Below are 26,765 nucleotides of genomic sequence, written 5' to 3' on the forward strand. Positions count from 1 at the left end.
ATTGGAGAGATTTCAAATCCAGAGACCCTCTCCAAAATAAGCCAGGCCTCTCTATCTTCCCTGAATCCAAACAGCTTTCCCTTCTACACAAAGCCTACTGAGCCAAATCAGTCAGAGCCCAGGGCCAAATCGGTCCTTCTAGAAAACCAAATCAGGGCGGGGCATGGTAGCTCATGCCTGTAATCCCAACACTTTGGGAGGCTGAAGAGGGTGGGTCACTTGAGGTCAAGAATTCAAGACCAGCCTGGCCAACGTAGTAAAACCCCATCTCTACGAAAAATACAAAAATTAGCTGGACATGGTGGCAGGTGCCTGTAATCCCAGCTACTCAGGAGGCTTAGGCGGGAGAATCGCTTGAATCTGGGAGGTAGAGGTGGCAGTGAGCCCAGATGGTGCCACTGCACTCCAGCCTAGGTGACAGAGGAAGGGGTGTGAAGAAGACTAGCAAAACAGAAAAAGAGAAATAGGCCCAAATTATTAAAATCAATCCAAGGAGTTACTGAATAATAAACTTACCAGGGTAAGTGACAAAGACAAAATGAGTTCCGCTACTTTTAGTTATCTGTTTAAGTGACACAGACATATCTCAGTCATGTTTTTATTTTTTTAAAAAATTTTATTTACAGTACCATTGAACATCTTTAAAAGGTATGTTTATGTACATACATTACTGGGGGATTTGCATGCAATTATTAATGAGTTATTTAAACTTTATGTCTTAGAGTTTTGACAATTCTCTCAAATGTGAGGATTGCAACTCTAGCACAATTGCCTGTGAGGACAGGAGGAGAATTTTAAGCAACAAAACTCCACAATACTGTAACATAACCTCAGATCTCCAGGAAGAGGTCACTCTCCCTTGAAAATCATCCTTTCTGGATTGTTCTCATTAGAATGCAGAGCAGGTTCAGTGTCTCTGGCATGGCTTTGTACTAACAGGTGACAGTTGATCATCTATCAAACATTCAAGAAAGTTCCATGTAAACAAAAAGGTATGAAATAAAACACGTGAAAAGAGAAGCACCAGAAAATGACCCATCTGCATTATCTAAACTCCAGATGGGTAAGGACATGCAGATTACATTGAGGATTATTGTTCAATGCAATTTCCACTTGAGAAACTAAATTCCTGGTTTAACAACCTATTTCTACCTGTGGCTACTCGAGGGTAAATAAACTAAGAAGCACAAATACGCAACACTTTATCAGGGGCATGACATCTGTAGAGCAGGCATGCAGTCAGTGATCATTCACCCAAATTCAAAATTCAAATCAGGTCATGTTTCCTCATGTTTTCTATATCAGGTTTTTTTGTTTGTTTTGTTTTTTGAAGTCTTTTACTATAGGAATGTGAAGATATATTTAAAAGCAGGATACTTTAAAATCAGGAAATGTATTTTGCTCCCTTGAAGAAAATAGATATGCTTTGGCAAAGGATCAAATTAGCTATAAATGATAAGGATTTTTTTAACATCTGAACTTGTCATTAGCACTAAGATGAGCTGCTTACAGGAACTAAGAAGAAGAAACATCATCAAGTTTAAAATTGATCATTTTAAATATGAAGGAGATTTTAAACATCTTAACCCCATCTATCAATTGTCCTGATAACTATCCAGTCTCATTTGGTAGTGGGCTCATCAAATTGAGGATATTCAGGAATTAAAGAGATCAGCACAGAAGAGTGAGACCAAATGCTTTTTTTCTTCATTTCATTTACTGTTATAATGACTGATACGTATAAAGGGATTTATAAGGGCTTTTCATTTCAAATTACATTTTTCTTTAAATGTCCAAAGTTCCTGTGTGGAAACAACTGCAACTTTTATGAATAGACGGGTCTTGCCTTTAAAAATATGTTTTTAAAGAGCAAATTCTGCAGAATTCATTATTAAAAAGACTATGGGACTTTGGAGAGGCTTTCATCAACATTGTCCCTAAACTACCCTTAGTTCTACCCAGTGGCTCAGAATTTGGGGCAATTTTTCCCCCAGGTTATATGTGACAATGTCTGGAGACATTGGTTGTCACAACTTGGGGGGACAGTACTGGCATTTATGAATAGAGGTCAGGCGTGCTGCTAAACATCCTACAATACACATCCACACATCAGGAGCAAGAACACATCCAATTCAAAATGTCAATAATGCCAAGACTGAGAACCCCCGGAGTAAGCCTCACAAAAGCTCTTATGACCTCACAGGGCAGCTGTCTTATTGTCATCTCAAATCTACCTCAGTGATTTCCTTGACATTCAAAACACCTATTCCTACTGAACTTTAGAGTTCTTGATTTACCACCACTGGAATTTGCTCTACCGATGGCAAAAAAAAAAAAAAAAAAAAAAAAAAAGGAACTAAATATGGAGAATATTCTTAATTCTTCCTCAAATAATGTCTCTGTATTTTATTGATATTTTATCAAGAAGTTAGAGAGTAATTTTATTTTCTGTCAACAATGGATCCTGTCTGTGGATATTCATAATGGCCCAATATCATGTTAAAAAAAATTATATTTTCAAAAACAATGTTGAGAGTCAGAAAATGAAGCAGATATAGTATTTCCTATGGCCAATGCTACAATAATGTGGAAAGGACTGTTTCTATAGAAACAGAAGTGCAGTAGGGCCACATAGAAGGCCAGGTTAGCACACAGGACAACTGGTCCCTGACCTGACACACAAAATATGCCATAGACTTTGAAAATTACGTCAGTTCTTTAAAAAATAAAAAGGTGGGGTGGGGTGGGGGGATTTCTGTAAATAAGTATACAGGAGCACCAAACTGAGTGCCAGTGTTTTTCTAATCTTAAAGGAAAACAGTGCTGTTTTGAATCTATTTATCAGCTGCTATTGCCACCAAGCAGGGTTGATTTAAAGGGAAAAAGAAAACTCTTGTATTTCCTTGGGAGAATTAAAAAGCAGGACAATTAAAGAGAGAGTTAAACTCAAGTGAAAATAGCATACAGCAGGCATCACAGTGCCACAGGTGGCAAATGCAAGCCACCCAACCCAATACAAAATTATTGCACTTAGCATGATTGGACATTCTTAAATGCACTCAGCCAAACTGTCCTTAAAAAGGTATTATTTCACATTGACTCCAGACCATAATCTGGCATAACTGTCTATCAAGATACTTTTCTGAAGTTAGGTTTAATTATAGTGGAATTAAGTGCCTTTTCTTACCCAGAAAAATATTTTAGAGATTAAAGAACAGTGTTTAAATGCAAACTAATATGCATTCCTTCAGCCAGTTGCACAAAAACTGTGAAATTATAATTTTACCTTTTAATAAAGGCAGAATGATGTGAAATCAAATTAGACCTTCAGATTAGGAAGTCAGAGAAAAATTTCTTTTTGGCTCTAAGGAATTTCAACCAATGTTTATGTAGGAGAATCTGGCCCACTTATCTCCATGCTGAGTTTCTTAGAGGATCCACTGTTTTGTGTGAGTGCATGCCACACTTTTAACACTAAAAATGGAAATTCTTACTTATTAACCCCTTTATGCTTATAAAGTGCATGTAGCCTAGCCCAATAAGCTCCCAGAAATAAAAACATTTTTAGGCGTTTTTCTATTTACCTAATTCACAGCCAATTTAAACTCAGATAATACATTTTCAGGGAACAAAGAGTTTCCTGTCCAGGCGCAGTGGCTCATGCCTGTTCTCCCTGTGCTTTGGGAGGCCGAGGTGGGAGAATCACTTGAGGCTAGGAATTCAAAGCCAGCCTGGGCAACACAGCGAGACCCTGTTTTTACAAAAAAGAAAAAATAATGATTTCCTAGCCTACTGATCAGAGCTGCTTATTTGTTTTAGCCTTCAAATTCAGGACTAAGATAAATTGTTTAAATATGATGTTTGTTCTAAAAAATTGTGGATGCTGCCTTCATTATCAACCCAGCACCTCTGATAAATCCTGTGCAGATTTTAAACAGGACTTTACACACTAAGAGACGGTTATTTTCATACAGTCTTGCAGTCTAGCAAAGATGATACTAGTTGTCTAGTGATGCACCTCCCATTTTCTCATACCTGCGAGACTGTTCTGATTTAAATACTGATGCTGAACAATGTGTTAAATACATGACAGATGCTTCTCTACTGCCAATATTCTTTGGTTATGGGTCTGAATCCGATTACAAAAATTTTATTTGAACTTGCTAATATGGATCAGAGACATGAAAGAAAATTTTAAGTTTCTCAAAAACACATTAAAGGCAGCAACTAAGCTAATTCTCATTTCTTCCTTGGACATCAACTTTTCCACTGAGTCACTAGTTGACAACTATAATAAATATTTTAAAATATGTCTAATTAAAGAGAAGGCAGTCTAGCTTATTTATTTCACAAGAATTAACACTCAATGTTAAGGATTCTGCTATCCCAGGAATGCTTTTTTCTGGTAAATGCTGCATAGATCAATGCAATCGTATGAAAGAAAAGTCAAAGGACGTTTGGAAGAATAAGTAAATCATTACCAAAGCACTAAATGGAAACAGCTCCAACTATACTGACTCTAAAAGACAGCTGAGTATTTGTGTCATACTTAAGAAAGCTGAAATATTCCCTCACTTCCATGTGAAAAACATGTATTATATATTTAAGCATTTGAAACATTCTATAGCCACAATTCATTTCACAGCAGAAAGTAAACATTAGTTTTCTCTCACCTCACAAAAATGTAGAGATGGCCAAAACCCCCCTACTAATCTTTACCTCCTCTAGAATGTTCTGAGAATATTTTCTACCGTAATAGTTATTCATTTTATATTTATCCAAAAATGAATCAAAGAGAAAAGATACTTCTTCAGTGTCAGAAATACTTAACTTGTCTCTTTTATGATCATTAAGGGGAAAGGGAAAAATACACTTATTGTGGTACTTTAGTTTTTTGAATGTATTTAAGCTATGATCTCACCTGAGCATTAGCTAGAAGTTCTAATCAGTTTAGAAACAAGAACTTCTTTGAACACTGTATCCACAGCTATTGAGCCCCAGTCCCAGACTTCAGTGTCCCTGATATATACACTAGTGCAGTTTGCTTTAGAAAATGCATGTTCAAGCTGAAACAAAGAGCAGCATGAGACACCCAGGGGAATGGAAAGGGGTTACATAAAAATTCACAGACACGTTTAACTAAAATCCCTAACAGCCAACCCCTAGTGAACACAGAGCATGCACGCTGCAAGTCTGGTCTGAGCCTACAACCCGGAAAGCTCTTTTTATGAGCCAAGATGGTGGTTCCAAAGTGCCTCGACTATACGGTCTGGTTATGTGGGTACCAGATTAAAAATGAGTGCTGTTGACATAACATTGGTCCTCCTGAGTTTTGTTAAGAGTTTGTCCGTGGTCACTCAGACAGCCGTCCAAAGACACTTCAATAGCCACTTCTCTTGTGTCTCTTCTACTGAGGCCATCACTTCCGTATGTGTCTAGAGAGGGCCCGCCATTGTGCTCAGCGCAGCCATTGACGTGGGCCAGAGGCAGTGCCCCGGGGGGACAACACAGCTGCTTAGCACAGCTCTTGGAGATGCAGGGTGAGTTGCAGAGCAACAGTAAGTCCTTCTGCTCCAGGGGTTCCTTCAAGTCCACATTTTCAAACTGGATGGTCACATTGTGGATTCCTGCACTGTGGAAGATTTCTCGAATTTTTGTGCTGGCATCTTGATATCCCCTGTCCTTAGGATACTTGATGTGCAGGGTGGCAATAATCTTTCCACTTACAAGTTCCCAGATGTGCACTTCATGTACACTGCTAATTCCGGGCACAGCAGAGAGTTTGCTCACTATAACAGAGAAGAGCAAACAAAAGCCAAGGTGAGTGCTGCATTTGAAGCATGGAACTACGGGAGGGATATGGTCCCGTCAAGCATTCTCACCAAAATGGCTGCATACTTACTAAGAACAGCAGGAAGAAATTAGTTCTACCTCTCTGGGTCCATTTGCCCGTAACCTTCTTTCTCCACACATTGTTAGCCCATACAAAGTCATTTAAGAAAATAAGTCTAACAACGACAAGAAAAAAGTCCCCAGGGTTGCTGAGTATACAAGGGAATGGACACTTGAATGAACTTCCCATAGTATTATAAAATGCAATTTCTTTTCTTAAAAGGGATGATTTGGCAACATGAATCAAAAAAACCTTTACTAGCAATTCTAGTGCTAAAAGTTTAACCTAAAAGAAATAACCAAATATTTATGTACAAGAATGGTTTGGACAATGCTCCTTGTATTCATTAAAAAGATGGAACCAACAAGGAAATAGTTAAATCAATTATGTAATGGAATAAGACATAGTTGTTTAAAAGTAAGTTGCATATTTAAGGATATGAGAAAATGTACATAAGGTATTTTTAAGTGAAAAAGCAATTTGCTAAACTGTGTATATGGTATGATTTTTCTTTTTACTGCATATAGAAGAAAATATTAACAGTGGTAGTTTCCACAGTCAAATTATGAGAGATTTCTGTTTTCTCATTTAGGCTCCTCTCTATTTTCTATACTTTCCAAAATGAGTATGTATTTAGAGAAATGGTATTCAATACTGATTTGAGCAAAGGCTCTGCAGCCAGCTAGTATGAATCCGAGTTTAGACATTTACTAACTGCGTGACGTTAGGCAATTACCTAACCTCTTTGTGCCTCAGTTTCCTTGTCTGTATAATAGAAATGATAATAGTAACTTTTTGTATTATTTTAAGGGTTAAAATACATTATTATAAGTAAAGCACTTAGAACACTTACATTTCTAGCATGTGGTAAATGCTATGAAAATATTGCTATTGTTATTACCATCTTGCAGGGGGTTTTTGGTTTTTTAGAGACAGAGAGTCTTGCCCTGTCTCCCAGGCTAGAGTGCAGTGTCATGTTTATGGCTCTCTGCAGCCTCAAACTCCTGGGTCCAGTGATCCTCCCACCTCAACCCACTGAGTAGCTGGGACCACAGGCACACATTACAACCTTTACTTTTTTATTTATTTTTAAAAAATAATTTTTTATTTTTGTAAAAATGAGGTCTTACTATGTTGCCCAGGCTGGTCTTGAACTCCTGGCCTTATACAATCCTTCTCCTTCAGCCTCCCAAAGTGGTGAGATTACAGGCTTGAGTCACAACAAGTAACCGTCTATTGTTAAAAATATCTGTTTTTAAATATATCACTTTATTAAAAACATATCCAGTATATATCACAAATTTCTTTGTATATGTTTATCTTATTTCCTCAATTGGGAAATGAACTAGCTCCTGGGAAGGCAAAGGCAATGCTGTATGTCTTCTCCTCTGTCTCCTTCCCTCTCCCACCACCTACTCTGCCTGCAGCTCTGGGCAGTGTTGTGAGAGACACAGTGACTTGCATGCCCGCATTAACTAGAAAGTAGGGTCTAGAATATGAATGATTTGTGTTTTTAGAATAAGGAAAATAAAATAAAGTTCCTGGCAGAAATGGCCTTATTTGGATTAAAATAAATCTTTGACATGAAATTAAGTAGCCCAGGAATAGGTATTATCCAAGCATTGCATTTTTGTTTTGTTTTGTTTTGTTTTGAGTCAGAGTCTCGCTCTGTCACCCAGGCTGTAGTGCAGTGGTGCAATCTCGGCTCTCTGCAACCTCCGCCTCCTGGGTTCAAGCGATTCTCCTGCCTCAGCCTCCCGAGGAGCTGGGACTACAGGTGCATGCTACCACACCCGGCTAATTTTTTGTATTTTCAGTAGAGACAGGGTTTCACCATGTTGGTCAGGCTGGTCTCGAACTCCTGACCTCAGGTGATCCACTCGACTTGGCCTCCCAGAGTGCTGGGATTACAGGCATGAGCCACCATGCCCGGACCAAGCATTGCATTGCAGTTGAGTCAGAGAATCACAGATTGCAAAGGACCTTTGGTACTTGGAGCTGAGTCATCTTAATAGGCTATAAAACATATGATGATGTCTCTACCACCTGGTGATTTAAGGTGTTTCAGAATACATAACTCAAACACTGCTCTTAAATAATGCCTGTCCTTTGGCCTGAATAACATTAAAGTGAGAGTGGTTCTGGATCAAAATTCAGTCTACTTACTCAGCTCTTCCATGTTGACTCCTTTGGGGACCATCTGCAACAGAATGGCAGCGGTCTCCTTGATGAGCGGGAAGGCAGATGACAAAATGATGATGACCATGAGGACAGTCAGGCTGGGGTCAATGTAACACTGCCAGTTACACGGGTCCTCACTCTTCAGGGGAAGCACATAGAATATGATGGCCGTGATGACCACAACCACGGACCCCAGGGCATCTCCCATCACATGCAAAAGTACACCTGCCAGGAAGAAAGAAAGACGACTGCAGCACAGATGCAAATCTGGAAGCCACGTGACACTCATTGGCTTGGATTTCCAGGTATACGAATATCTGTTACCATTTGGAGGTTTTTGGTTTTTGTTTTGGTTAGAGCAGTAGGATGAATCAAAATAATGGCAACTACTTCTTAGGAAACAAAACCCCAGGTCACCATCTCAGGACTCAGAGTACCTTGGAAGAGCAATAGCCTAGGAAGATTCTGACCTGCAGGAAGAATGCCTGTGCCATCTCACTGGGCCACATCGCTACCGCTCACCACCCATCAAAGGGCACTAAGCTGGAAAACAGAGGCTGTGCAAACAATTTCTTTTTCTTTTAGACAAGTATCTGTGCTTTACACTGTTTTAAACATGTTTAAGGGGAGAGGGAACAAGTTGTATTAAGAGAGTCTTTAAAACAAATTGTCTTTTTTCTACCTTGATCCGCTTTCCCCTTTCCCTGTAAGCATTTACCTAATTTGCTTTTAGTCTGTGGTCATTTAAATGGCATTTGGTTTAAGAGGTGCCCAAGAACAGGGACTCCAGCAACATTTCCGTTGCATAAACAGCTATTTATTACAATAAAATAAAATTAAAATTCTACAGATAATACTAAAAATTGTGGGTGCCTTTAATTAAGGAAATTGTTTCTACAGATACTGATTATGATATAGAACATATTCATTCCTCAGCAAAGATTTGAGTGCCCAATTGTTAGCCAAAGACTAAATTGGGATTTAGTAAGTAAATTAGGTAAAAATTTGGTCAGAAAAATTATAAAATATAAACACAAAGTTTTGGGTTTTGGTTTTGGGGGTTTTTTTGTTTTTACAGAAAGCAACATCAGAATCTTGCAATTCAAAGTATAGTTTGCAAACCAGTAGCATCAGCATCGCCTATGAGCTTGTTAGAAATACCGCATCTCAGGCCCCACCTCAGATCTGTAGAATCTGAACCTGCATTTTAAAAAGATGCCCAGATGAGGCCAGGTGCGGTGACTCACTCCTGTAATCCCAGCACTTTGGGAGGCCAAGGCGGGTAGATCATCTGAAGTCAGGAGTTCAAGACAGCCTGGCCAATATGGTGAAACCCTATCTCTACTAAAAATACAAAAACTCAACTGGGTATTGTAAGGGCACCTGTAATCCCAGCTACTCAGGAGGTTGAGGCAGGAGAATCATTTGAACCCAGGAGGCGGAGGTTGCAGTGAGCCAAGATAGTGCCATTGTACTCCAGCCTGGGCAACAAGAGTGAAACTCTGTCTCAAAAAAAAAAAAATGCCCAGATGATTGGAATGCACATACTAGTTTCCAAAGCACTGCTCTAGAAGAAAGCATATATGTTAAGAAAGGTCGGCTTTGTCTCTCCATGTATTCCACAGACTTATGCAGTAGAATTAATAATAATCCAAATTGCTAACAACTTACTCATGGCTAAGACTAAACAGTCTCACTTGGAAGGTGCTTTAATTGAGCTAATTCCTCCTCTTGGCAACACCTCCACAATTCTAAATAACATCATAGGTAAAATGGCATTCTGTGAACACTAAATGTAATTTGAGGCAATTGCCTCAAATTTTCCCCAAAAACTACAGGAATAAAAAGAATTCCCATATGTCCTTTTGACTGAGTGTTTACTTATGATAATAAGATCTTGATTCAGTATACACATTAACATTCCCATTTTCTTTTTTTTTTTTTTTTTTTTTTTGAGACGGAGTCTTGCTCTGTCGCCCAGGCTGGAGTGCAGTGGCCGGATCTCAGCTCACTGCAAGCTCCACCTCCCGGGTTTACGCCATTCTCCTGCCTCAGCCTCCCGAGTAGCTGGGACTACAGGCGCCCGCCACCTCGCCCGGCTAGTTTTTTGTATTTTTTAGTAGAGATGGGGTTTCACCGTGTTAGCCAGGATGGTCTCGATCTCCTGACCTCGTGATCCACCCGTCTCGGCCTCCCAAAGTGCTGGGATTACAGGCTTGAGCCACCGCGCCCGGCCAACATTCCCATTTTCTAATGCTGTGCTCCTTTCTCACAACACCCCACTCCCAAAGGAGATTTTAACTCCCCAGTCCCTGTCCTGAACCACCGAAGGGAAACTCAAAAATACTTTGTTCCTCTACAAGGAGCTATGAATCGAAGCTTTAACTTGCTTCAGGACAGTACAAAATGCTACCATAAAAATACGAAAGCTTAATATTTCCTATACACATGTAACATCACGTTTACTGCGTGAGACAGTTTTTTATTCGCTGATTGTCTCATACATGTTAGATCCATTTCCTCCGTAAGTAACATGAGGATCAGGGTCATACTCCAAATTGCCTTTGTTTATGTAATAGCAATGTAGGCATTCAATAAAACAGTAGCTTCTGGTTGATTATCATAACTCCTATGACATACAGTAACTCTTGTCTTCAATAATAATAACTATTATTATTGTTACGCCAACTAACACATATGCTCCAGGCATTGTTTTAAGCGTGTTATACTTACCCATTACATCCTTTTAAGGACTGTAAAGTGGTTACCCTTGTGAAAATAAGTAATGCAAAATCTAAGCTGTTGGAACTCAAAAGTATTTTGAGCCTTCAAGGAATGTGAATTACAGGGCCTGAGCTACGTGACAGGCAGCTGTAAGCTGTTGTATGTCTGAATCCAGTCTTTTTCCTTATCTGCATTGCTCTGTAAAATGTTGTAAATGGCGAAGGGCCCCAGGGAAGACCCCCTTCTCTCTTACTGTTGATTTTCATCCTCCCCTTTACCTTTTTCATACAAGACACCATGGCTATCACAGTCCCTTAATATGGAATGTTAAATACACTCTTTTAAGTTGGAAAGGAAATGAAAACCAGCTATAAAGAAAACAAGCCACTTGGAAAAGAAAACAAATTGTAGCTAATTTTTTTAACTCCTAAACCAGGCTTGTATACAAAATGTTGTAACCCTGCTAAATTTCTTTGTCTTATATATAAGCAAGAATTTGGCTTTTAACTTTGGAACCCTATCCCCATTTCTCTGGAGTGATGAGTCCCAGAATGGCCATTGCCAGCTTTTCACTTGAATAAACTCCTGAAAATTGGAATCTGACCCTTTTGATTATTTCTGGCTGGTACTCTCTTCATTTTACAAATGAGGAAACTGAGGCACAGAATACCTAAGTAACTTGTCCAAAATCACACAACTAAAAAGTGATAACTGGAGATATCAATCTGGGTAGTCTGACCAGAGATCTGCTGTGCATCCTGCCTCATGTAAGTTCTACAATTCAATTTCAGCTTTTCCTTCTGAGAAATCCCACTGTTACTCCCTAAGAATTACATAAAATAGTAACTTTCGAACTTGTTTTTCCCATAATCCACAGTAAGAATTGTGTTTTGCATCCTAGCACAGAGATACCAATTGAAATAAATAATTCATGGGAAAGCAAAATTCATCCTTATATATGATTTCTTACTATTATCTATTCTATTTCATTCCATTATAATTAATTTTCTACTAAACTAATTCTAGGGCCCAAATTGTCATGGCCTTCAGTTTGAAAAACTGTTTAAAGCAGCATCCCACTCAATTCTTGACATTGAATAATGCAATGTGTCTTCTAGCTGCCCATGAAAAGATGAAGAAGGCCTGGTCATGACCATTAACTACAGTGCACTAGCAAAATTCTGTGGGGTGTCTGTGAGTGTTTGTGAGTGTGTGTGTGTGTGTGCACGTGTGTAACAGAGAGAGAGAGACAGAGACCGAGAGAGAGAGACAGAGACCAAGAGACAGAGAGAGAGAACGAGAGAGAGAGAGAGAGAGAGACCGAGAGAGAGAGAGAGAGAGACCGAGAGAGAGAGACAGAAACAGAGAAAAAATGGGGTCTCCCTCTGTCGCCCAGGCTGGAGTACAGTGGCACAATCATAGCTCACTCCAACTTCAAACTCTTGGGCTCGAATGATCCTCCCATCTCAGCCTCCCAAGTATCTAGGACTACAGGTGTGTGCCACTGCACCGGTTAATTTTTTTACTTTTTAAAAGAACTTTTTATCTTTTTTTTTTTTTTTTTTTTTTTTTTTGCAGAGACAGGGGTTTGCTATGTTACCCGGGCTGGTCTCAAACTCCTGGCTTCAAGTAATCCTCTCGCCTCAGCCTCTCAAAATGGAAAATTCTGAGATAAATACATGGATAACCTCCTCAGGGAGGAAAAGAGTCTCGTGTGATGAGAAATCTCAGGAAAGTCTTGTTGAGAGGTAGGTAATTTGGGCAGGCCTCTGGAGAGGAGGCAGACTTCAATAGGCAACCACAGAAGGCATTTCAGACAGAAACACCTCGTGGGAGACTCAGATGAGGAAACTGCAGATGGAGGACGTGCTCGTGGGGCAACACCAGAGGCTGACGCACTAAATTTGGACTCACAGACCCTGACGCTGTTGCCGTAAGCCATGGACCTTAGGAAAGTCAACCTCTTTGAGGAGCAAGATTCTCATCTGTGAAATGAGGTAGTAATAATATCTGCCTCACCTCCCTCAGAGGCCAGTTCTGTAGATTATGTAAACAAATGTCTGCAAACCCTCTGAGAATGACCACGAGGTGAAGATAATGATAACGGGCACCATTTGTTGAGTGGGTCCTCTGTGCTGTTCTAACCACCCATGTGATCCGCACAACACAGTGATGTTGGTCGTATTATCTCCATCATATAGATGAGGGGGCTGAACATTAAAGAGAGTAAGTTCCTTGCCCAAGGTCACCTCGCTAGGAAAAGGGAGAGGCAGAACGCAAACCAAATCTGCCTGATCACAGGGTCTAAGCCCTCCTCACCTCACTACAGATGTACATTAAATGTTGATGGGTATGCAGGGAGACAGTGAAGAGCTGATGGGGGAGGTGAGGCCATGAAGGGGTGAAGGGAAGGGCAGAAACGTCTAGAAAGGAGTATTGGCATGGAACAGCAAGCTCTTGAATGTCAGCAGTGTTTAGACCGTATCCTGCATGCAGTAAAGGCTTTGAGCAGACTCCGATGTGATCACATCTATGATTCAGAAAGATAAATCTGGCAGCATTATCTGAGACACAGAGAACACCACTTAGTAGACAACTCAATCACCCGATTAGTCACAATGCTCTCAAGGTAGCTTTGCAAAGACAGCAAACCTCTGTACTTGGCCCTCATTTGCTGTCTTTAGATTAAAACGAAACCCCCAAAAAACTGGCATATAACATAAATTGGCAATTTGACACAAGTTGAAATCTGATGTGTCCCAGCACTTAGGAAAGCCATCAGTGCTGCTGAATTTGTTGAATGACTGGAAATAGTGCATTTGCACTGGACAAATGGTAATGAAAAAATGAGATCTTTCTTATTGGAAAAAAGTAAGAATCACAAAGAAACATCTCATCAAAGGGGATTTCTTTTCAAGGGATGTCAAGATGGCTATTCATCTATTTATGTTTATACCAAACTTTAAAAAACTAATTGTCTTTCTGACATATTGTTACAACATTTTTAATATATCATGTCTGATGCTATTAAATAAAATTGACCACTACAAAGCACATTGATGAGAATTTTAAGAGGATTGTGTTTTTACTATACTTTACACTAGAAGACAGAGTGTGATCCTTAGAATTCATTTTTTTGCTGGGCACGGTGGCTCACGCCTATAATCCTAGCACTTTGGGAGGCCGAGGCAGGCAGATTACCTGAGGTTGGGAGTTCAAGACCAGCCTAGCCAACATGGCAAAACCCTGTTTCTACTAAAAATACAAAAAAAAAAAAAAAATTGGCCAGGTGCAGTGGCGTGCGTCTGTAATCCCAGCTACTCTGTAGGCTGAGGCAGGAGAATCACTTGAACCTGGGAGACAGTTTGCGTTGAGTCGAGATCACGACACTGCACTCCAGCCTGGGCTACAGAGTGAGACTTTGTCTCAAAAAAACAAAAGAACTCATTTTTGTTTATTCCCACTGGAATAAGAGAAACGGTAAAGAAAATGAAGAAATTGTTTTTATTCACAGAGATCCCCGTAGGCTGTTTCCTCTGCAGATCTGGAGACTGGGACACAGTCCTGCTTTCTAAAGCAGTTGCTTAAATGTTAGAAATATAACCATTCAGTGGACTGTGTACTAGAGAAGCAAGCCCTCCCTGTCTGGAGTCTAGAGGCAATGTGTGATCATGGAAAGGGCCAGATATGTGATGTAGGAGCCCAGGATTCCAGCCTTGTCTCTGCTTGAGCTGTGGTGACTTGGGGAAGTCATCAAACTCTCTGCACCCTGCTTCCTCATCTGTGAAGTGAAAAGTCCATTTTCCCTAAGGTCCTTCCAGTTCTACCATTCTGTGATCCTTCCCTGAACTGTGGCTCCAAGATAAGAACACAGCACCAAAGGGGAGGCCAGCTTCACACTTAGCCGGGAATACGGAAAGGCTCCTATTAGCCATAGCACAGGTACTTGTCAAAAGCAGCAGGAATGATCTCAGCTAACACGGAAGCACTGTGGGTTGAGCCCAGCAGTTCCACCCACTAATTAAACGATCATTGTATCCACTCAGTAAGATTGTTGTGACTACCAGTTTACTCATTCATGAATGGTACCAGGGACAAAGTACGTACTCAATAAAAATGTTAGCTAGTTTTCCTGCTATAAGCCTAAACACTTTATATGTTTCATTTATTTCAAAGCAATCCCATAAGGTGTGGGTACTGTTATTATCCTCATTTTAAAGATGAGAGGATTGGAGGCTTAGAGAGGTTCAATAACTTGCCCAAAGTCACATGGTTCTTAAGTGGCAGAGCCATGATTCACACTCAGGCAGTTTGAAGCCAAATCCCAATCTTTCAACCACTGCACTGTTCACCTCTATCAGCAGTTACAGGTGCATTGGTGTCAGTACCTGTAAACCAGGGCCCAGCCAGGAATAGCAAGGCATTCTGCTACTGACATTTTTCTACCAAGAAACTTCAATAGCTTAGGACTAAAATTTGGCAAGTTCATATGAGTTTCCCAAACAAGATCACTATATCTTCGAGGGCCTACTCTTCTTCTTTGCTTCAATCCACCTACCTATTCTCTTTCTCAACTTTGTAACATAAGAATGAGGATAGTTGGCCGGGTGCAGTGGCTCACGCCTGTAATCCAGGGCAGCTGAGGTGGGCAGATTGCCTGAGGTCAGGAGTTCGAGACCAGCCTGGCCAACATGGTGAAACCCCGTTTCTGCTAAAAATACAAAAATCAGCCAGGCGTGGTGGTGCGCACCTGTCATCCCAGCTACTTGGGAGGCTGAGACACAAGGATCACTTGAACCTGGTAGGTGGAGGTTGCAGTGAGTAGAGATGGCGTCACTGCACTCCAGCCTGGGAGACAGAGCAGGACTCCGTCTCAAAGAAGGAAAAAAATGAGGATATTTAACAGAACAGGCTTTGAAAAGTTAAAAAGTTAAAGCCTCTGATGGTGAACTCCACCTTAAAAATTCTGTATGTGTATGTGTGTATATATGCAGAATCTAGCTCAGTCTCCCAGGCTGGAGTGCAGTGGTGCAATCTCGGCTCACCGCAACCTCTGCCTCCAGAGTTCAAGCAATTCTCCTGCCTCAGCCTCCTGAGTAGCTAGGATTACAGGCGCCCACCACCACGCCTGGCTAGTTTTTGTATTTTTACCAGAGATGCGGTTTCGCCATGTTGGCCAGGCTGGTCTCGAGCTTCTGACCTCAGGTGATCTGCTCATTCAGCCTCCCAAAGTGCTGGGATTACAGGCGTAAGCCACCGCACCCACTGCAATGTATATATATTTTAAACTGGACCTTAAAAAAGAAAGATAGAGGATGATGATTTTTTTTTTCTTTACGGACTATCTTTTAAAACTAAGCTCTTTCAGAGAGCAAATTCCCCTGTTGCCTTTAAATTTGTTTGATTAATTTAGAAATTTTTAGGAGCTCATATGTTATTGTTGTTATCTTCTGGATTTTCCCTATAGGTTCACTCTGAGAATTACTTTGTAAAACAGATGCGAGACACTCAAAGTGAAGGTGTCTCCAGAATTATTAATTTTTCATTATATTATTTCCATCAAAGCCCCACTTACAGGCTTTCCCCAAACCACAGGAGAGTAGAAGGTTGCTTAATCCTTGTTGGAATTCTCAAAGTCAAGACTGGGGATTAACCCCTTCTGGAATCACTCTAAAGCAAAGTCTGCGCTCAAGAAGTTGGAAAGGAGAGATGTTGGATACAATGGTGTCCAGAGAGAAACACATCTCAAAAACCCCTGGGCTGACCCTTAGTCCAGTGCTTCTGACCTTGACCACATGGTGAGAAGAATGCTATGAGGTGCTTGCCCTGGGCCTCACCAGAACATTTCCTTTGGTCCTGGGAGTGGAGGTTTTAGTGAGTCAACAGTCCCTTCACCAAAGCAGATTTCTGGCAGAAACAACTGATGCAATAGGGTCACTCAGCAATGCCAGATAGGGCACAACCTTGGATAGCAGCTCACCTACTCTTTTCCTACCTTTATCAAAATCAGTTCAATAGGTTGCATGATTTGTTAGCAATATCCATGGACCAATAAAACCAAGTAAAATAGTTACATAACATTGATATGTGCAGCTCTGGAGCAGGCAGTATTAGCATGGATCTAAGTGGAGCTAAGATAAATCATTAGCAACCAGTTTCTCCCTCAGGATCAATGCAGTGATTATGAAAGAGAGTCAGGTCATAGTCTATGCATGTAACTGGCCTACTTTCAAACACACCTTTGCTTTATTAAAAGTCAAACAGAAATGAACAGCACAGTCCATATGTGTCATAGAAAGGGATTTCAAATAGGCCCAAAGTCAATCCTACCTCTGATATTCAGAGCTTCAGACTTTTTCTCTTTTTTCATCACCTCTTCTGGCTCATTCTGGGTGTTGAAGGAATCACCTGCATTCAAAGAAGAAACCTTGTGTTGTGTATAAGTTCTACAAACAAACAAACAAACAAACAAAAACCAATGGACTCAAAATAAAGTTTTGTTATTTTAAATTCCTACTAGCTTAAGGGAGACTCTTCTTCTGCACACCCACAGCTCAGAACAGTACATTTTGGCCTTGAAATAGCCTTGTGATCCACCTTTGGACTTCATTCACACATCCTTTCAAGTTAAAAGAAAAAGAGGGTGAATGGGAGCCCACATGCAGCCCCCAAACCCGTGACACCCAAGAAGACAAGTGGATGGGCAAAGAGGGAGGGAGAACAACAAAATTCAGATAGCAAGTAATGAGAGGGAGGAGGGGTTGGAGAGTGCTGCCTGTTGCCCAATAATAATGATTGATTTCCCAGAAAATTGATACTCATATAGAGAGAACAGGGTAAGGGAAAAGAGGCTAGGGCTACCCGAGGATCCAGGAGAAAGAAGAAAGGATGGGGAATACGTTAAATTGGCAGAAGAGAAGTAAAGCGGGACTGTAAAGGGAATGAATTTATTTTAAAAAACAGAGAGAGAGAGAGAAAGAAAGAGGGAAAGAGAGAGAAAGAAAGAAAGAAAGAAAGAAAGAAAGAAAGAAAGAAAGAAAGAAAGAAAGAAAGAAAGAAAGAAAGAAAGAGAAAGAGAGAGAAAGAAAGCATGCAGAAGAAAAAGAGGGCGTGGGGTGAGAAGAAAGAGACTGGTGGGAGGGGGAAGGGCGGGCCAAGCGGTCCAAAGGATGCAACCGAAAGGCACCTGCTACGTTTGAGAACACGGTCGCCCCCTTCTCTCGCTTCCTTTCCACCGAGGTCCCCCGCAGGGTTACGGCCGAGTCCGAGCCTGGGGCTGTCGGGGCCGCAGCGCGCCGCGGGTCCTCTGCACCCTGAGGCCCCCCGAAAGCGCTGGGGACGTAGTCCTCCGCCAGCTGCTGCCGCTGTTGCAGGCGGCGACGGCGGCCCCGGCGGCAGCACGCGAACCAGGCAGCGCAGTCCTGGAAGATGAGCAGCCCCACCACGTTGACCAACAGCCCCAGGACGCCAACGATGAGCACCAGCTTGGGGTCATCGATGCGCTCGGGCCGGGCCAGGCGCAGCACGGCCTCCACGAAGATGGTGAAGCAGAGCGCGGTGAGGAAGACGGCGTTGCTCAGCGCGCCCACCACCTCGGCGCGGGCGTAGCCGTAAGTGGCGCTGAAGCCCCCGGTGGGGCGCCGGGCGATGTAGCCGGCGCTCAGGCCCACGCACAGCGAGATCAGGTCGGAGAGCATGTTGAAGGAGTCGGAGAGCAGCGCGATGGAGTTGCCCAGGTAGCCGGAGACCAGCTCCGCCACGAAGAAGGCGACGGTGAGCACCAGCATGAAGAGCAGCCGGCAAGTCTTGCCCGAGTAGCGGCCCATCTCGCCACCAGCCGCGGGCGCCCGGCGCCGCCCAGGGGAGCGCAGCCAGCCCCGCGCGTAGCCACAGGTGGGGGGCGCGGCGCGGATACGTGAGGTCCGGTACCCGCCTCCCAGATTGTCTTGCCGATACTGTCCGGCCGCTTTTTATAACGCGAGGCTGAGCGCCGCCAGTCCCCGCACGTCCAGAGTCTAAAGGAGTGGTAGCGTCCGTATCTGAACAGCCGGTGCGCCGCCTCCCGCGTCCCTTTTCCCCTCCCTCGCGGCCTGGGCCTGACTTGGCAGGTGGCCACGAGCCGATGCCTCTCTTTCTGGGACAGGACAGTGCAGAGAGGGGCGCTGCGGAGGAGAGGGGCGTGCCTGGATGTCAATCTTCACAGACTCCCTCCCCCATGCAGAGATGGGATTCACCAGACAACCCGCTTCTCCTGGCCCTCAGGGTCGCCAGTGTCCTGCTGACTCAGTGATAAGGGCCTTGGCTGCTGTGGGGTGTGTTGGCTGCTGTGGGGTGTGTTCGCTTCGGTGGACGGGGACACCTTCGAATACGTGCCCAGAGGCACCTTGCAGTGCAGATTCCATATTAATCAGGTGCAAGGTCTCAGAGCACAGGCTTGGGGAAACCCTGCCCTTGAGGGTGCTTCCTGCTTTTCATTTGGTGAAATGTGAGCTCATCCCTCACTCAGCCCTCCACCCTCATTCCACTAACCCCGGGATAAAGCTATTTAATCCTCTCTTGTTCCTCATAGCCGTCATAAACGGTGCAGGATCGTTCCTATTACCGACTCATGGCACAGGATCGTCCCCGCTCCCCTTCAGGATCTTCGCTGTCAAGGCCTCCTGCCCTGGGTGGCAGGGAATCGCAGGCAGCCCTCAGGAGAGCAGAGCCCACTTCTGTAAGCATGCACTCCTGCACAGCACTCGAAGGCTGGTCTACTCTGTGGTGGACACAAGTCCCTTGGCCGCCAAAGAAACCAGGGCTGACCTCCTCTGTGTACTTGTCTCATTCTCCATTGAAGAGAATATTCTACTCACCCCCAGGTGTCCCTGACAGCATGACCTGTTACGCAGTACAATCGACTGACCTACATGAAGGTTTATTCCAAATAAAGACTCATTTATTTATTTATTTTATTTTTTGAGACAGAGTTTCCCCCTTGTTGCCTAGGCTGGAGTGCAATGGCGCGACCTCGGCTCACTGCAACTTCCGCCTCTCGGGTTCAAGTGATTCTCCTGCCTCAGCCTCCAGAGTAACTGGGATTACAGGCACCCGCCACCACGCCAGGCTAATTTTTTTGTATTTCTAGTAGAGACAGGATTTCACCATGTTAGCCAGGCTGGTCTCGAACTCCTGACCTCGAGTGATCTGCCCACCTCAGCCTCCCAAAGTGCTGGGATTACAGGCATGAGCCACTGCGCCTGACCAAGACTCTTCTATTGACAACAGGCTCTGTTCCAAATAAAAGTTATCCAGAAGGTAACTGTCTTCAGGACTCAGGAAGAGGCTGAGGAAGGGACCCTTGAAGAAAGGTGTCTGCTGCTGGTCTCTTCCAGCAGTGGAGGTTTGGGAGGCCTGGCTCCTAGGTTTCTTTGTTGGTTTCTTTTGTTATCTCATTATCTCATCCCACAGAGGATTTGAAGGTGCAGTCTGGTCATCTCTATTCTCCTTCCCCGTCCCCAACCCCTGAACTTTAACCATTTCTGAAAAATGCACATGTAGTTTTGGCTTTGGAAATGAATAAAAATGTCTTAAAAAAAAAAAAAAAAAAAAAAAAAAAAACACCAGAGGCCAGGCGTGGTGGCTTACACCTATAATCTCAACACTTTGGAAGACCAAGGTGGGAGGATCACTTGAACCCAGGAGTTCGAGATCAGCCTGGGCAACATAGGGAAACCCCATCTCTACAAAAAATGAAAAATTAAAAAAAAAAAATTAGCCAGGCGTGTGTGCCTATGGTCCCAGCTATTCAGGAGGCTAAAGTGGGAGGAAGCCTTGAGCCCAAGAAGTCGAGGCTGCAGTGATCCGTGATGGTGCCACTGCACTCCAGCCTGGCTGGCATAGCAAGGCCCTGTCTCAACCCCACGTACCCCTAGCCACAGAACCCATGAGCAGAACATCCTAACCTCTAGCCCTGTTCATTGTCCTTAGCCTTGTAAAACATAACCTTGTCTTTCGGTATCTCTGAGGTCCATAACAGCCATGCTAAAGCATCCTTGATCCAAGGATAAGCCTCCAAACTCAGAGGGCTTATTAAATATTCGCACCTCCAGGAAAATATCCTTATACTGAAAACTAGAGAAAATTGATCATTGGAAGTATTTTCTAAAAATCAATATAAAAATAATTAATAATGTAGAAGTAAGAAGATACAGACTACAGTATTTTTCACTAGTGTAAAACGGGAATAATAATAGTACAGGGAATATTAAATGAGTTAATATGTGTAAAATGCTTAAAATAGTGCCTGGTACACAGTAAGCACTCCATAAATGTTCTTTTATTGTTATCTACAGCACATGTGTGATGGAATTACTATTGAACAACAGATGACACACTCTAATAAACAAAAGAGATTTATCAGAGTACTGTACCCATTACAGTTTCTGGCTTAGACTGTCTTCAAACTGTAAAGCCTCTGAAACATTTAATATGACAGCAAGCAAAACAGTCAAAATAAGTGAGGGAGGCCTTGTGGAACTAAAGTTGACAAACTAAAGCATTCCTTGCTAATTGCATTTCTTTGTCATTCACCACTGAAAGAAAACCTGAAATCAGCAGAAATGTATCACTGGAGCAGATTGCCCAATTATTTTCCTAACCAAAGGCAGATAAGAATTGTGTCACTGCCCCAGGAGTGCAGTGGATGGAACCAGAAAGCCTGTGGCTGAGGAAGCTGCAGGAGCTGGAAGTGGCAGAGGCAGCCTGCCTGGGGGCCCCATTCCTGACTTTAAGAAAGGGTGTTTCCAGATGATGTCAATAAAAGGCACTATAGAAAAATGTTTATACTAAAACTATACACACACACACACACACACACACACACACACACACACACAGTATATATAATCTAAGTTAATTGCTAAAAATACAGGCTGCATTTTATTTTTATTTTTTTAAAGACAGAGTCTCACTCTGTCACCCAGGCTGAAATGCAGTGGCCCAGTCTCAGCTCATCACAACCTCTGCCCCCCGGATTCAAGTGATTCTCCTGCCTCAGCCTCCCGAGTAACTGGGACTACAGGTGTGTGCCACCACACTCAGCTAATTTTTGTACTTTTAGTAGAGATACGGTTTCACCACGTTGGCCAGGCTGGTCTCGAACTCCTGGCCTCAAATGATCTGCCCGCCTTGACCTTCTAAAGTGCTGGGATTATAGGCGTGAGCCACCACACCTGGCTGGCATTTCATACTTAACAGCAAAATGTGAGGTTTAAATAGCTTTTGTTTATTGATTTCTTACTCTGCCCAGCCCTGTGATGAGGGTTTTATAAGCATCATCTCATTTCATCCTCATCACAGCCCCATAAAATAAGTACTATTTTATAGGAAAGAACCTGAGATTTTAAGTAACTTACCCAAGATCACACAAGCTGTAAATGATTGATAGACTTGAGATCTGAACTAGGCATCAAACTCTAGAGCTTACACCCTTTCTTCCAGATTATACTAACTCAATTTTTTTTTTTTTTTTTTTTTTGAGACAGTCTCGCTCTTGTCACCCAGGCTGGAGTGCAATAGCATGATCTCAGCTCACTGCAACCTCCGCCTCCCGAGTTCAAGCAATTCTCCGGCCTCAGCCTCCTAAGTAGCTGGGATTATAGGCGCCTGCCACCACGCCCAGCTAATTTTTGCATTTTTAGTAGAGATGGGGTGTCACTATGTTGGTCAGTTTGGTCTCCAACTCCTAACCTCAAGTGATCTGCCCGCCTCGGCCTCCCAAAGTGCTAGGATTACAGGCATGAGCCACTGCTCCTGGCCTTTAATGCTTTTTTTGTTCTAAACAAATGAAATGGTTTTTAAAAGTTATCTTGGTATTGGTGCAAAATTTGATATGCTACAATTCATAAATTCAGAGATTATGACACTAAAAATAATTTTTGTACTGATATTTGACCAGAAATTAACAATTAGTTATTTTTTCAGAAACTGAAAAAACATGTTTTTATTTTTAGTTCTACTTGACAAGAGATGATATTGCCTTTGAAGAAGAGAATGGACATCTTTCTAAAGCACCAAATTCTTACTGTGGATGAAGTCAGCTCCTCATTGGTGAATTTATATAAAGTGTACATCTGTAACACTTTGTACAAAGGTAATTTTGTACCCCAAAAGTATGCATATTGACCCTCCAAGTTTTTTAGAATCGATTAAACTTAAGAGATTCTTGACTTGAGTAACCATTCTTTTTTTTTTTTTTTTTTTTTTTTAATGATAGAGGCATGAGATGTGCAAAAGATTAAAAATGAGTTCGTGAGGCCAGTGAGGTGGCTCATGCCTGTAATCCCAGCACTTTGGGAGGCTGAGGCAGGCAGATCACCTTAGGTCAGGAGTCTGAGACTAGCCTGACCAACATGGAGACACCCCATCTCTACTAAAAATACAAAATTAACCGGGCGTGGTGGTGCATGCCTGTAATCCCAGCTACTCGGGAAGCTGAGGCAGGAGAATTGCTTGAACCTGGGAGGCAGAGGTTGCGGTGAACCGAAATCGTGCCATTGCACTCCAGCCTGGGCAACAAGAGCAAAATTCCGTCTAAAAAAAAAAGAAATTCAGGTAGTGGTCAATACTAATTTGAATGGGCTATATTTATAAGGGAGTTGTGACTTGCAGCCCACCTAGAAGGAAGCAGCTCTAGTATGAATATAAAGCTGTGCCTATCAGCCTGCAGTGTCCTCACCCAAATGCCACCTCCATGGTTTCTTCAAAACGCCACTTGTTCTTGCAACGAAAGAGTATGTCTCCTAGTAGCCCTGGCCCAGGGAATGTTAGGAGCACGAGGACAGCATCACATGATACCACCTACTTATTGAGAAAATACCAGACTCTAAATAATTTTAATTTGGCAGTCACTTTGAGAAAACTTAAAAGGCAGAGTAGCACTGCAGTTAATAATTTGAGCTTTGGAGTCAGACAGATTTGGAACTAAATCTGAGCTGTGCTTCTTACTTGCTACTGCTCTTGTGACCTGGGGGGCATGTTCCTTACTAAACCTTCTCTTTCCTTACCTGTGAAATAGGGATAATAATAGTATCTACCTCATGGGTCGTCATGAGACTTAAGTGGGAAAAGGTATATAAATTGCTTAGGATAGTGCCAGGTTCATAAGAAAGGCTCAGTGAATGTTAACAAAAAATAACCATCACCTGGAGTTTTAAATCCAAGTTTAGAGAGAGAGCAGAGTATTTTCCTTCACCAAAGGATTCGCTAAGGATTACTTTTAGAGAAAATATACTTTTAAGGATTTGTTTACAGCTCCATCTTGGGAGCAGTGAAATTTATGGAGACATAAGATAAAACATGTTTAAGTTTCTGCAATTAGAAGAGAAGTATAGGCCAGGTGCAGTGACTCACTCCTGTAATCCCAGCACTTTGGGGGCCCGAGGCGGGCGGATCACCTGAGGTCAGGAGTTCAAGGCCAGCCTGGCCAACATGGTGAAATGCCATCTTACTAAAAATGCCAAAAAGAGGCCTGGCACGGTAGCTTACACCTGTAATCCCAGCACTTTGGGAGGCCGAGGTGGGCGGATCGTGAGGTCAGGAGATGGAGACCATCCTGACTAATACAGTGAAACCCCATCTCTACTAAAAATACAAAAAATTAACCGGGCGTGGTGGCGGATGCCTGTAGTCCCAGCTACTCAGGAGGCTGAGGCAGGAGAATGACATGAACCCAGGAGGCGGAGCTGGCAGTGAGCCAAGATCGTGCCACTGCACTCTAGCCTGGGCAACAGAGCCAGACTCCATCTCAAAAAACACATATATCAAAAAAATTAGCCGGGCATGGTGGCGGGCACCTGTAATCCCAGCTACTTAGGAGACTGAGGCAGGAAAATCGCTTGAACTCAGGAGGTTGCAGTCAGCTGAGATCATGCCATTGCACCCCAGCCTAGGTGACAAAAGTGAGACTCCATCTCAAAAAAAAAAAAGGAAAGTATAGTTTGAAAGACGATAGTTCCACATATACAAAATATAGGAACCGAAGTTACCATCTGTTGAACACATGGATGTAAAAAGATGACATCAATTTTTATATAACACCAGGATGATGCCTTTTTTTTTCTCAAAGTATTTCAGAACGCATTAAATTTAAGAGATTCTTGACTTGAGGTGAATGCTATTATTTTTCGATGACATATGGAATGATAAAAGCTGAGTAATGGTAAACACCACTTTGAATGGACTGCTGATAAAGGAGAAATACTTCCTTGGGCTATTAGATTCATTTGAGAGCAAAGAGGCCAACTGTGGTATCTGGGGTCAGCTTGTCATTTTTGTCACTATACCACTGCTCTATGTGTTTCTTACCATCTCCAGGTCACAAGGACAACCCCTGCGACTCACTCATAGAGAAATCCTGTGCTTGGGGTTTGTCAACGGGACGAGGGTAAGTGAAAGCACAAAAATGAAAGGGGTTATGGCTATTAGGAGGAACAGGGGAAAGGGTTAAAGGCAGAACTGGCAGTTTAAGAAACACTTCTCATTCAAAGTTCATCATCATTTACTGATATCATTTGGGGTCTGATTCCTCCTGATGGGTGAATAGTGAGAGGGAAACATCAGCTTTTAGACTATTTCCAATTCAAATGGAAGCAAAAAGAACTACAAGTTGCAAGAAATAGAGAAAAACTCCCCCCTTGATGTTGATTCTAGACCTCATTGTTTCAACTGTAAGTTACATCATGTTATTTCATAAGTTACAAAAAGGTTTCCTATGTGTTATTTGATGCCATCAGAAACAATCCAACACAGAGGGCAACCTTCTTCACGCTAGATTTTGCCTTAATTTTTAGCTATATGAACATGAAAAAAGGCATCTGCCCAAGAAATTCTGGAAATAATTTTGTGTGGAGGGGAAAGAGGGTCAAAACCAAATGTATTAATAAATGTCCTTAACTTTATTTGCCAAATGCACTGGTTAAATATGTAGGGGGAGAACATAGGCTTTGAAGCCATGCAGATTTAAAATCTAATCTTGCTTCTATCAGCTCTTCGCAAGTGAGCAAGTCACTCAACTTCTGAGCCTCTGTGTTTTCATTTCTAAGCTAGATATAGAGGTATCACTCTCTCAAACAGTAGTTATGAGAATCAAATGAAAAAGCTTATGTGAAGGGCCTTGCATGGTTCCTTTAGTGGATAATCAACAAACATTGGCTCCTTCCATTGATTCCTGGCTGTCATCATACCCAAAACTATCGTTGACTTCCAGTTGTGGAATCTCCTTCATAGTTATCTAGAGTATCCTCCTTTTTATAAAGTCATGTATGTCCCCTTAATCTAAATAATCTACTTAGCTAATTATCTTAAAACAAATTAGCTATTGACTAATAAAATATTATATGAATATAAAATATTGATTAATAATATGTTACAAATATAAAAATATTTAAAATAAAATCTTTTGTAAATCTAAACCCAAACCCCCTTCTTATCATTGACATCCTTCTTTTTCCATCATGACCTGCTTGCTAGTCATGTGGCAGAAGAGTAGAGAGAATCAGGTATCTGGACTGGGAGACACTATTACTGTCACAAAATGAGAGGCTGTTTTGAATACCGAAATGAGGTCTGGAAGAGAACTAAGATTCTTGATCTCTGGACGTGAAGTTATTGTACAACTTGGATCAGTTACAGAATTTCTGAGCCTTAGTTTCCTAATCTGTAAAATGCAAAGAAGAGCCTCATACTACTTAGTGTATCTAGTTGGTTTGAATATCAAATAAGATAATGAAGGTTCAAATATATAGAAAAATAAAAGGCCTTATTGCTGTAATTATGAAGCCATGGACCCACAACCAACATGAGTTCTAGAAAGCAAGCACTGTATTTGTGGCCACCAGTATTTAAATGAGTCAGCTAAAGTTTCAGATTGCCTGGACCCCTTCCTGCTTTCTTGTGGTAAGATATCCTGTCCCCTTTGGCCCCTTGG

At 42.1% G+C, this 26,765-nt stretch overlaps 1 protein-coding gene across 4 annotated transcripts in view; it reads right to left on the reverse strand.

The window, feature by feature from the left end:
* Positions 1–595: 595 nt before the first annotated feature.
* SLC30A10 (solute carrier family 30 member 10) overlaps positions 596–26,765 on the reverse strand; it is a 46,322-nt gene continuing 20,152 nt past the window's right edge. Inside the window, exons 1-4 of one of the 4 annotated variants that reach the window (XM_001103570.4) lie at positions 17,985–20,393; positions 17,129–17,206; positions 8,060–8,299; positions 596–5,789 (exon numbers count right to left, since the gene is read on the reverse strand). In XM_001103570.4, the coding sequence (XP_001103570.1) occupies positions 5,290–5,789; positions 8,060–8,299; positions 17,129–17,206; positions 17,985–18,624 (1,458 nt within the window). In that variant the 5' untranslated portion in view covers positions 18,625–20,393 and the 3' untranslated portion in view covers positions 596–5,289. Of the gene's footprint in view, positions 5,790–8,059; positions 8,300–17,128; positions 17,245–17,315; positions 20,394–26,765 lie in introns of those variants that run through there. The other 3 variants (XM_077937677.1, XM_077937684.1, XM_077937674.1) reach the window with 3 other exon arrangements.

This window comes from Macaca mulatta, chromosome 1 (assembly GCF_049350105.2).
Source record: "Macaca mulatta isolate MMU2019108-1 chromosome 1, T2T-MMU8v2.0, whole genome shotgun sequence".
Taxonomy (NCBI): domain Eukaryota; kingdom Metazoa; phylum Chordata; class Mammalia; order Primates; family Cercopithecidae; genus Macaca; species Macaca mulatta.